Genomic DNA, 12,385 nt, shown 5'->3' with positions numbered 1-12,385 from the left:
TGCCGAAAGCAGTGCTCACATCAGCGTTACCCCTGCGAGCTACACGCTGCATCCAGGACTGATGATCTACTTTACATTTAGTCAAAGTATCTGAAGACCTGCTGCTGTTTAGCGTAAACAGACGCCGTGCAGGAGGAAATATCAGATGTATGTGGGCTGAGCCGTCACCTGGTCTGCTGTCAGATCACCTGAGCAGGAATCTAATTCACTTCATTACAGGCTGCCAGAGGACTCATGGCGGAGGAAAGAGACCAGACGGGGGCCTCCTGGGAGGACCTGCCGCTACCTGATGAATATCCTGAACCACATGTGGAGGACGGAGCTGTGCTGAGCGGAGAGGCAGAAGAGGAAAGCGCCAAACATGAGTCAGTAAAATGCAGCCCAAACCTGCTCCGGATGCTAAAGGCAGCAGAGAGCAGGAGGACGCCTCAGGGTCAGGACAGAGACGACGCAGAGGAGTCTGGGACAGGAGAGCTGGTGACTGAGGCTCTGAAAACTGACATGGTGAGCAATAAAGCTGCTACACATCCTGAATTTGACTGACCTGTTTTGTCAGGCCCGTCTAGACCAAAGCATGATGTATGGTACATGCATCTGTAAGTGTCCTCCGCAGGAAGCGTGAATGTGCATATATCAGGCTGTTAATGATTTAGTTGCAATGTGCAGGCCTCTATGAATGTTTCACCGGCACTCACACACACACACACACACACACGTTTCACTCATTTTGTCTTTCTGAAAAGACAGAGCAGACTTAAAGGGGAAGCGTGCTGATTTGACCCATCAAAGTCTCTCTACAGGTTTTGGGGCGTTCTGCTGCGTTTTCGAAAAACAAAGTTGCATGAAGCTTCTTGTGGTCCAAGACGCAGCACCGTAAATTCAAGTGATGTCACTTGCAAGTTTAAAACTGAATCAAGTCTGTTGGTGTTACGTTAGAAAGAAGTGAGCTCACTTCTTTCATGTGGCTACATTAGCCACTACTAGCATAACACACCCAAACCACTGCATTGTGGGTAATGTAGGCACAAGGGCTGCATTCAGCCAAAGATAGCAAAACATTTACTTAAACAAAAGCGGTGGTGTGGCCAACACCGTTGTGTTACACCGACACACTGCCTTTGAATACTGCAGGGTTTAATTCAATTTACTTCAAAGGTGCTTTATTGGCATGTGAAAACTTTATTGTTGCATTTTATCATATTAAAAATACAAAAAGAGAAAAATTCTTGGGTCTTGCCCTCTTGACCAGCACAATGATGTTACACACAACATATTAAAATATACTGTGGTTACAACATAAAGTGCATCACCAAAATGTGCTTAAGTGCATCGTAATTACACTAAAATTAATATTAGAATAGATAATGTTCCTTAAAATATTAAAAGAAGTATTTATCATAAGATTTATACTAAAACCTAAATCAAAAGACTTTATAATCATAATAACAGAATCTAAAAATATGCCAGTAAGCTTTTGGTGCCATTCACCTGATTCACTGTTTGGAGGAGTTCAGAAGTCTAACTGCTTGATGGAAGAAGGAGTTACAGAGTCTGCTGTAAAAACAAAAAAAATATGTGCAATACGTAAAGATCTACCTGAATTTGTTTTGTATTAAAGGGCGCTGCTGATTATTGAATATTTTCGTAATATTGGATGGAAAAGTGGATTATTAGTGGGCATGTAAACATACCCACGGTTACAGCATCACGAGGCTAAATTGATGGAGTTCTCTGGTGATTTGTTATTGTACCTCCATAGAGTTGGGGGACATATTTTATACTAATTTATACATATTTTTTTACTTTCAATGACGTGTGAAATGAGTGGAATGCCCCTTTAAGAGACCTTCAGTGACCCTGCAGAGCTGCAGAGGAAACAATGAGCTCTACAGTGAAGTCCAGCTCTGTTGTCTGTTTACTTAAAGAAACCGAAGCTGCCGTCTGTGTCCCTGAATGCAACCACATAACATCCACGTTTGTTCACTTGCTGGTTTCTCTCTCTCACTGACAAACTCTGTCATGAATGTATCTTCGTGTGTACGTCACCCTGCTGTCTGTTTAATGTATACCCTGAGAGCAGAGTACACTTTACTGCACATGCATGCATCTGTGGCCTTAAGTAACACTTTACTGTTTCCATACAGCTCTCTTTTTTATGCCTCTGCGCCGGCAACAGCTGTGGCCGGAAGCATTATGTTTTCGGGCTGTCTGTCCCCGCGGTCCATTTTTGTGAATGCGATATCTCAGGAATGCTTTAAGCAAATTTCTTCAAATTTAGCACAACTGTCCACTTGGACTCAAGAATGAACTGATATGATTTTGGTGGTCATAGGTCAAAGGTTAAGGTCACTGTGACGTCATCTGTTTCATTCTTGTGAACGCGATATCTCAAGAATACCCCAAGGGAATTTCATCAAATTTGGCACAAACATTTGAGCTGACTCAAGGTTTAGCTGATTAGAATTGGGTGGTCAAAGGTCAAGGTCACAGTGACCTTGCATTCATTTCATTTTACTGAAAGTAATATCTCAAAAACACCTCTGGGGATTTATTCAAATCTGACACAAACATTCACTTGGAATCGACAATGAGCTGATTAGAATTTGGTGTTGAAAGGTCAAGGTCACTGTAACCTTGCAACAGTCTCATTTTTGTGAACTCAATATCTTAAGATGGCCTTGAGGGAGTTTCCTCAAATTTGGCCCAAACTTCCACTTGGACTCAAGAATGGACTGATTAGAATCTGGTGGTTGAAGGTCAAAGGTCAAAGGTCGGGTTGACCTCATACAACATGTTTTTGGCTATAACTCAAGAACCCTCAAGAACCACCTTGAAACTGTGCTGACTGTATAGATCTTCTGTGAGTCCATGTTGTCACAGACATGGATGTAAACTGTAAGTGTAACTTGATTTGTGCACTTAGACATACAACCACATGGCGGTGTATGTAGTTCTCTTCATCTCGAAACCTGTTCTTCTGTATTTTCCCAGAGTTCCCCTCTGAAAGCTTCACAAAGACTCCATTTATTTCTTCTCTCTGTCTTTGTCTCCACCCGTCACCTGGGCCGATTGGAGGTGAAGGTGTGGCGTAAAGCGTCACTCTGTGCACTCTCTGATCAGCTCTGCAGAGTTTCTGTGGTCAGTGTGAGAGCAGCTCTGGCAGCATGAAGAAAGCGTACAGTCTAGTGAACATAACTAAAGCCAAGGACCAGGAGGCAGTGCAGTCCATCTGCATCAAGGTATCACTGGTTTTATTTTAGCAGCGCTGTTACTCTCTTTATTTAGTTTTGTTTCAGAGGGCAGCAAGTTAGGTCTTCACATCGAATTAGTAATCATTAAGCTGTTTAAATGGGAACACTTGAATAAACTGGTTGACCGGTTATCCCATTTTTTCTCACCACAACTGTGAGTTCTGTTTGGTTTTATTGCTTGATTTTTTTTATAATGATAATTAGAAATTCGAACTGGTTACAAATCAGTGCACACACAGATTCACAGCAAGACATTTTTTTTTCACATTAAGGACCCACAGTCACTTAATTATTAGCTTTATTGGCTTTCATTGTTGCAGCAGCTGGCTCGGATACAAACCTATATTCTCTGATCCCTGTTAGAAATGGTTTTGTGATCATTAATTTAACTTTCGCATTACCGCAAGTCACAGCTTAATGTCTGACTGTGTTAAAGATTAAGCAGCTGCTTAAGTGCAAGCTGTATTCAAGAGACTGTTTTCAGGTGATGGTTACTCAGAACTGGCGACTCCCAAACATTTCAATGAAGGATCCTTTTTCTATCATTGAGTAAACTGATGACCCCTGACTAACTGACACATTTTATGTATTTTTTATATTATATTTAGCGCTTAACAATAACAGCACAAAACAACTTCACAATTAACACAAACCACGAATGCATTAACTTCAGGAAGTTTTTGTAAAACAAGCAATTTCAAAATTTCATTTTTGAGCAGATTATTTCTTTTAAACATCAGAGATGAGTTTTCCCGATATTTTTTAGTAATTTTTATATGATTCTCTGTTTGTATTATGTTGTTTTTGATGAATTTAGTGCTTTCTTCTCCCTGTCATTTGGCTGTTGTTATATACATGCTAAAATAAAGATTTGATCCATCAGTGTGGATTATAATTCAGTATAGTTGCACATAAAATCTGAGGCTCTCAACCTCCAAACACTCAATGCATATGTACATTTTTTTGGAGGTGGGGTCAGTGAGGAGGTGTGTCTGAGATTTTTTGGAGCTTGACTTGAAGCTCAGGCTGCTCAGTCAGGCAGCAGAGTCGGGCGAGCAGCCAGGGAGCAAACATGGATAAGTGGGACTCCAGTGGCAGCAGTCCTGCCTTCAAAGAGCCGCACTGGACGGTGAGAAAGCAGCAGATATTTAGTCGAGTCAGGAGGAGAGAAGGAGAGTGAACTTTACTTTTCGAGGAAAGTCTACTGTGATGGGTGGTGCTCATGTATTATTTTGGCTACATCGAGTCTGTCTGTTGGAGCATGAAGTTGATGCTTGTGACCTGCAGTAAAGTGATAACTGATATTCTTGGTTGACTGTTTATTTGTTTCTGTTTGTGTCTCTTACAGCAAATACAGTTCACTGACCAGAAGCAGGAATTCAACAAACGTCCGGTCAACGCTGGTCGTCGTTCTCTGTCTCGTTCCATCTCTCAGTCATCTACAGATAGCTACAGTTCAGGTACAAAAAGACACAACACGCGTGCACTCTTAAGTCTGATCACATGTCTTTGATATATAAACTGGTTCTGATCCCAGCAGCACGAGAACTACAGGCCCAGAGGATTAGCCTCTGCGTGTTCTCCTTCAGCTAAACCGTAATTAAAAGGAAAAGTCTTCTGAAGAATTAAGTCTCTTTAATTTGGTCCTAATCGGCTCTATGAACCTTTCTCAAATGTGTCAATCACTGCCAGAGTTTATGCAGACTTCAAAGGCTCCGAGAAAAGACTCACCTAGCTGCAGTCTGACTCCAAACACACAACAATTAAGGCTGGAAAACCAGAGCCAATTCAAAACTTTCAAGCTTTTAAAGATATTATGTGACTCTGTTACACTTCAACTATGTTTGCTTTTGGACATTATATCATATCGGACGACTGTTTTCATACACAAGGCCTCATTTCTGTGTTGCAGCGTACAGTGAGAGCTCCGAAGATGAGTCCTCTCCCAGAGACAAATCCCAGAAGACCTCCAAGGGCCTTTCTGACTTCTGCATCAAAAACATCAAACAGGCTGAGTTTGGACGCAAAGAGATAGAAATCGCACAGCAAGGTAAAGACAAAGAGCCACTGAACCACTGTTAATGTCTTCACGAGTCATGATGACATAATACATGAGGGTGGAGGTTTTGTTTCAGCGTTGGGGGGTGCATCAAGCAGCAACTTTTGGGGCTGAATCCAATACTTAAGTACCAAAAACTGCAGTTCTTGTAATGGTCACTTGAAACTGCCTCCATAAGTGAGTCAATCCCCATAAACCCCAATATTAAAATGACAAATTTTAAAGCACAAACAAACAGGTTTGTAGCCTGGTACAAAAAAAACGTTTTTGGACTCTATAGCTAATTTCCCAAAACCAAGAATGTGACGGCTGAAATGCCAAACTCGAGGGTTCAAAACGTGAGTTTACAAACCAATGAGTGACAACACGGCAGCTATGTGCATTATTTTTTCAGTCTATGGGGGACACAAATGAAATGGGAGGTTGGAGTTACTCCTCCAGGTAATTTTGAGGATTATTAACAACATTTTCTGCATTCTCGCGACTTTTTATGCATAAATTTGTGCAATTTCTGCATCAATTAAAGGGGGAACTGTCTTTAATTTCACTAAAAAATTAAAGTTCTTTTCTGCTACATTCATGATGTATTACTTCCACAAACAAACCACACACAGAATTGCATGATCAGTTTATGGACTTTTGCATTTTAGAAAAGAAAAAAATCACAAATGTAATAAGTAACGAGAGCCTTCCTAGAAATGTATTAAAGTTAAAAGTGCAAACGTGTGTCTTTAAATGTAGTGGAGTCAAAATAATGTTTCCAAAAATATAATACTCAAATAAAGTACAGATACTCAAAAAGTCTACCTGAGTTCAGTATTTAGATAAATGTACTTTGTTGCTGTCCACCTCTTTTCTCAGGTTATTATACATAAAAGAAAACATACTTTTTATACTGTATTCCAATATATCCCCCCAAAATCGTCCAAACTGGACGTTTAAATCATAGAAAATAAATAAATGCGTCTTTTCTCAAATTGACTCGGTCACTGTCTGTGATACTTAGAAATGCCAGCACTGATGTTCCTGAGGAAAAGCGCAGGAGAGAAACCTCTGGCCGGAGCTAAAGTGGCGGGCTGCACTCACATCACTGCACAGACAGCGGTCAGTTCAAGTTTTATTGAGCGTCACACTCTGGATGTGGCTGATTAATTTGCACTATTCTTGCGTTAGAATTTGTTAAATTATAATATAGTGTAAAAAGACTGTCAGAGGGTTAACTCGTCTTATTGACTGTTTGTTTACGCTCTCCTGCAGGTGTTGATTGAGACTCTGTCTGCGTTGGGGGCTCAGTGTCGCTGGGCGGCCTGTAACATCTTCTCCACTCAGAACGCTGTGGCTGCCGCTCTGGCTGACAGAGGTACAACTATCTGTGCCACCTGCTCCTCCACCTGACCTCCAACCTGACTCATCTGGTTTTCTTATGATAAAAATCACCTGCTCTTTATCTCAGGCACCCCCGTGTTTGCATGGAAAGGAGAATCAGAGGACGACTTCTGGTGGTGCATTGACCGATGTGTCGGTGCTGAGTCCTGGCAGCCCAATATGGTACCGTGATCAAATGAAAGGACAGTACTCAGAAGTAATTTTATGTTTGATTTGCCAAAGTTTGAAGATTTAAAAGTGTGTTTCATCCCAGTTTGGTGGAATTTGAATGAACATAAATTAACATATTCTCAAGGAAACTTATTGCAAATATGCATTTTGTATTATCACAAAAAAATCAATCACACTTTTTACAGTTTGGGTATATGTTTTGGTGTTAAAGGTATATTAAATTATTTTGCAAGAATTTTGCTATATTTTAGTTTAGTGAGTGTACGCAATCTGCTTCATTGGTGCATATTAGACAAAAACTGGTGCACTTTCTTTCTCTGCAGGTAAGTACAAATAGACTGAGACGTCCTGCAAAACAACATGTGCAAAATTCAATGGGAAGGTTTCTTTCTAATTATAATATAAAAACATATATATACTAAATTATTCATTTTAAGATGTGTCGATTTCTAGTAAATAAATATTTCTGCACTTTGGGCACCGCAGTCCAAATTTCATGTCACACAGAGAGCTGAGCTACAGCCTGTATTTCCATTATAGTATGGATAAGTTAAAATAAAATTTCATGTTGTGTTTGAGTTAACTTGCCTCTCTTGTCTGTGTTTAACTACTGCAGTTAGAAAGGTTGCACTGATGGAGAGTTTATCTTGTGTTTTTCATAGATACTCGATGATGGAGGCGACCTGACCCACTGGATCTACAAAAAGCACCCGAGCTTGTTCAAGAGGATGAAAGGCATCGTGGAGGAGAGTGTTACAGGCATCTATCGGTAAGTTTCACACAAATTTTAAAGCTTGGGTAGACAGAAATTTGGAAAAGATAAAAAAAAAAACAATATCCCACATGTATACTGTGACTGGACAGGGGTTTATCTGAATGTATGATGTCTGTGACAGTGTTTGCTGGAGGTGTATGGTCATTTATTGTTTAGTCTTTGTGATGACTGCTGGAGGGCGACCTTATAGATTTTTTTTGTGTGTGTTGTTTAAATTGTTTTTATGCTATTTTGTGACAATGACACCAAAATTAAAGTGCCTACCCCAGCTTTAAAAGATTTCCCCTCTCCACCTCTGCCTGTTTCAGGTTATACCAGCTGTCAAAGGCAGGAAAGCTGAGTGTCCCGGCAATGAATGTGAACGACTCTGTGACCAAGCAGAAGTTTGACAACCTTTATTGTTGCAAGGAGTCCATACTGGACGGGTAATGAAGTCTGTTTTGAACATAAACATGTAAAATGGCTGGTTGCCGACAGAGCGTCAGTCTGACTGTGCTGAAATCTTCCGTCAGGTTGAAAAGAACCACTGACGTCATGTTTGGAGGAAAGCAGTTGGTGGTGTGCGGATACGGAGAGGTCAGTAAAAATATGAATGTTCCCAGTGCCGCTGTGCACATGTGACATACATTAATGCAGATTTACTGACCTCTTTTTTTCTTTTCCTGTAGGTTGGCAAAGGTTGCTGCGCTGCCCTGAAAGCATTGGGTGCTGTCGTATACGTCACAGAAGTGGATCCCATCTGCGCCCTTCAGGCCTGGTATGAAAGGAGGAAGCTTTTATCAGCAGCACATATGTGAAGTGTGTTTAACTCTTTCAGTGGCACATTTAGCAAAACATGAAATATTTTTAAAAAGTGTGACGCCCTGTCTCTCCTCCTCTTAGCATGGATGGCTTCAGAGTGATTAAGCTGAGTGAAGTGGTCAGACATGTCGACATGGTCATCACCTGCACAGGTAACTGCTGTCCTCCACCATAAAACATTAGCTTTTTTAATAGTATCAGTACAGTCTGCTTCATCTCAGTTTCCCTTCAGGCAATAAAAACGTGGTGGGGCGGGAACATCTGGACAAAATGAGGAACGGCTGCATAATCTGCAACATGGGACACTCCAGCACTGAGATAGATTTGGTATGAACTGTGTGTTTGTGTGTGTTTATGCATGTTTATGTGTGCAAACTTGTATACATGTATGCTTCTGTGTGTAACTCTTTCTTTAGGCAAGTCTGCGGACTTCAGAGATGAGGTGGGTGCGTGTGAGGCCTCAGGTGGACCACATTATCTGGCCTGATGGCAAGAGAGTCGTCCTGCTGGCTGAGGTGATCATACTGTTGTTATTGTTATTATACACCAGCTTTAAAGGATAATGTACAGAGACCTATTTGTAAATCACAGCCCCACAGTCTACTAATCTTAACTACCCTGAGGGGCCTCTGATCGGGGGTCTGATATTTAGTCACTTACAAAATGCATGAATCACTAAGATTTTGGAAGGTTTAGTGGCATCTAGTGGTGATTATTGAGGATTGCAACACAATAAAACTTCTCCTGGTTGGACTTCCTTTAGTGTTTTTTCCAGAACCGGAAATATCCACATCCTCCACATCCACATCCTCTCCACATCAAACTGATCAGGTGATTAAAACTGCTGAAAACACTGAATAAAGCAGTTTCACGTTCAAAAACTATTTATATCGCCACACAGTTGTTTACCTCTGCGCACCAGACAAGTTGCACTTACAGTTTACATCCATGTCTGTGAAAATCAGCACAGTTTTACGATTATTCTTTAGGGTTCTTTAGCCAAAAACAAGTTTTATGAACACCAGATTCTAATGAGGTCCTTCTTGAGTCCAAGTGGATGTTTGTGCCAAATTTAATGAAACTCCCTTAAGCTCAAGTCAAGTCAATTTTATTTATAAAGCCCATTATCACAAATCACAGTTTGCCTCAGAGGACTTTACAGCATATGACATCCCTCTAACCTTAGACCCTCATCTTAACAAAAATTAAAATGGATGCAAGGTCATGGAGACCTTGACCTTTGAAAAACAAATTCTGATCAGCTCATCGTTGAGACAAAGTGAACATTTGTGCAAAATTTGAAGTAATTCCTTCAGGGTGTTTTTGTGATGTTGCTTTAAAAAAAGAATGAGACAAATGTAAGGTCACTGTGACATTTGACCTTTGACCACTAAGATTTTATCAACTCATTCTTGAGTCCAAGTGGACATTTGTGCCAAATTTGAGGAAAGTCCCTTGAGACCATCTTCAGATATTTTGTTCACAGAAATGAGTCAGATGCAAGGTCACAGTGACTTTCACCTTTGACCTTTAGCCACCCAAATCCAATCAGCTCATCACTGAGTCCAAGTGGATCTTTGCTTTAAATCTGAAACAAATTCCCTGGAGTTGTTCCTGAGATATCACATTTACAAGAATAGGCCAGATGGATGTAGGGACGGACAACCAAAAAAAATGCCTCCGGCCATGGCTATTGCCGACACGAAGGCATAAAAAAAACAAAAATGAGAACGTGAGTCAAATTAAACAAACACCTATCTTAAAAAGAGTAATCTATGTTATCAGTTAAACTAATCACGCATAGGACAAACTAAAGACAAAGATACTCTGCTTACCAGCACTGCTGCCTCATGTGATCACCAAGAGGGAGTGAGTAAAAAAGTATGGAGGGTTTTAAACAGGGAGCGCACAGGTGAACTCAGTGAGGTGAACAAAGGGACCAATCAGTGCTGAGGAAAGGATGCCAGATAACTGAGGGAAAAAAGTGTCAAAATAAAGGAAAAAAGGAAACTTTGCTACACTAATGAAAACATAATTCTGCCAATAGATGCCACTAAATACTTTACACTGGACCTTTAAATACACACCTGTCCAGAAATAACAAGTCCTCAGATGCTGTTTTTGTCGGATGGGAAGTGAGTTTTCAGAGCTGTTTCATAACAGTGTTTTGCATTGTGGATCTACTCATAATGACAAATTTAAAGGCTTAATATTGACAAGTTGAGCACCAGGAACAGATTTACTGTTGAAGTAAGCAGCTTTTAATTGCATCAGGACAGACAGAGGAGTACTTAAGGATTATTCTACGTAATTATTTGCGATAATAAACTTAGTAGAAGTATTGAGGTTATCACCAGTGGCTGCTGCCACATCACGTTAATCACTTAATCACTTCCGTTTTTTTATAATTTTCTCTCAGGGTCGTTTGCTGAATCTGAGCTGCTCCACGGTGCCCTCATTTGTCCTCTCCATCACTGCTACAACTCAGGTATGATAATATGTTTTATGTTATTTACTTCAGAGCATAGGTGTATATTACGGCAGAGGATGCAGGGGACACGTCCCTCTCTATATAGATTTATCCCCCCTAATAAAAACATGAAAGAAGGAGAGGAATTGTATTTATTTATTTTATGAGACTTTGACAAAAACGTAGGCATTTATATAATAAATGAATGCATAAACACTCACCAGAATGCAGAATATGAAGTGACGCTCAGAGTTGTCCCATTAGCTCAGTTGGTAGAGCAGGTGCTCCGTGCACAGAGGCTACATCCGTACTGCAGCAGCCACAGGTCCAACCTCGGCCCGTTGCTGCTTTTCATGCTCTCTCTCACTCCCCCCTTCACATTTCAGCTGTCCTATCAAATAAAGGCAGAAAGCACAAAAAATAGTCCCAAAAAAAAAATCAAAAGAATTTTCCCACAGAGGACCGTGTTTCATATGTGCCAGATTTACAAATTCGATTTAACTTTCACCGTCAGGCTCTGGCCCTCATAGAGCTGTACAGCGCTCCAGAAGGACGATACAAACAGGACGTCTACCTGCTGCCAAAGAAGATGGGCAAGTCCTCAGCTTTAGTGTCCTAAAACAGTTATCACCTTCGTTGTTTTATTCACATGTGATAAACCCTCTTTTCTCATCATTTCAGATGAATATGTGGCCAGTCTTCACCTGCCGACGTTTGACGCTCATCTCACAGAGCTGACTGATGAACAGGCCAAGTACCTGGGCATCAGCAAACACGGACCCTTCAAACCCAGCTACTACAGGTGAGCATGCTTTTTATTACACAAAATCAACATATACATATGAGTTTTTTATTTAACAAATGTTTTTCTGTTTGTTTGTTTTTGTTATTAGGTATTAACCATCTGGACATCAAGCTGAGAAGCAACAATAAACCTCACAGTCCTGCAGACAGAACGCTGATGCCCTCTGCAGTCTTAATCTAACCCAGACTCAACAAACTGTTTTGACTCTGATTTATCTGTTTTATGCATTAAACTGTCCCTGGTTATACATGTTCACAGTATGCAGGCTGTAATAATAGTGAATTCTGAATTTAAACTATTAAACATTAATACTAAGAGAACGGAGAGTTATTTATTCTTCTGCTTGAAATAATAACACTGTTTATCAATCAGTAAAACATATGTAGACTTTAAGCTGTCTTCTTAAGGGATTAATTGTCAAATGAATATCTGCTGATTATCAGTAAGGGAGAAACACATTTGTACATATTAGATTATCACATGCCCTGTAGTTCTGATCTATATCTAACATTACTGCATTTACCTAAACATCACTGTAACCATAAATGAATCCTAAGAGTCTATTAACAGTCGATTCTAATTTGAACAACTGTACCTGACTATCAATCATAAAAAATGATGTAATTAAACAGATTTGCTCTTTCTCAAAGCTTTTTCCTGCATCTCT

General features: G+C 40.3%; 1 protein-coding gene across 3 annotated transcripts; it reads left to right on the top strand.

Annotated features, from left to right (window-relative positions):
* The first annotated feature begins 234 nt into the window (after positions 1-234).
* LOC121950000 (S-adenosylhomocysteine hydrolase-like protein 1) lies at positions 235-11,944 on the top strand. 3 transcript variants are annotated; one of them, XM_042495895.1, is made up of 17 exons: positions 324-504; positions 4,600-4,711; positions 5,164-5,301; positions 6,317-6,414; positions 6,568-6,670; positions 6,764-6,858; positions 7,530-7,636; positions 7,951-8,067; positions 8,155-8,218; positions 8,311-8,399; positions 8,525-8,595; positions 8,676-8,770; positions 8,860-8,958; positions 10,863-10,931; positions 11,428-11,506; positions 11,595-11,715; positions 11,807-11,944. In XM_042495895.1, the coding sequence occupies exons 1-17, from the start codon at positions 397-399 to the stop codon at positions 11,811-11,813; spliced, it is 1,572 nt and encodes a 523-aa protein (XP_042351829.1). In that variant the 5' UTR covers positions 324-396; the 3' UTR covers positions 11,814-11,944. The 3 variants fall into 3 exon arrangements, with proteins under 3 accessions (XP_042351828.1, XP_042351829.1, XP_042351830.1); XM_042495896.1 differs by lacking the exon at positions 324-504 and adding an exon at positions 4,320-4,380; XM_042495894.1 differs by lacking the exon at positions 11,807-11,944 and having other exon boundaries at positions 235-504; positions 11,595-11,719.
* The last annotated feature ends 441 nt before the right edge of the window (positions 11,945-12,385 follow it).

This window comes from Plectropomus leopardus, chromosome 11, assembly GCF_008729295.1.
Source record: "Plectropomus leopardus isolate mb chromosome 11, YSFRI_Pleo_2.0, whole genome shotgun sequence".
NCBI classification, from domain to species: Eukaryota; Metazoa; Chordata; class Actinopteri; order Perciformes; family Serranidae; genus Plectropomus; species Plectropomus leopardus.
The sequence above is the reverse complement of the archived record's forward strand: the minus strand, read 5'-3'. Positions and strand labels throughout refer to the sequence as shown.

What these genes read in the sequence shown, in the direction of transcription:
- LOC121950000 (XM_042495894.1), top strand. Translation starts at nt 235, where the DNA reads ATGGCGGAGGAAAGAGACCAGACGGGGGCCTCCTGGGAGGACCTGCCG. An exon ending in TACAGATAGCTACAGTTCAG is followed by an intron (nt 4,712 to 5,163) that starts GTACAAAAAGAC and finishes TCTGTGTTGCAG; the next exon opens with CGTACAGTGAGAGCTCCGAA. An exon ending in AGTCCTGGCAGCCCAATATG is followed by an intron (nt 6,859 to 7,529) that starts GTACCGTGATCA and finishes TGTTTTTCATAG; the next exon opens with ATACTCGATGATGGAGGCGA.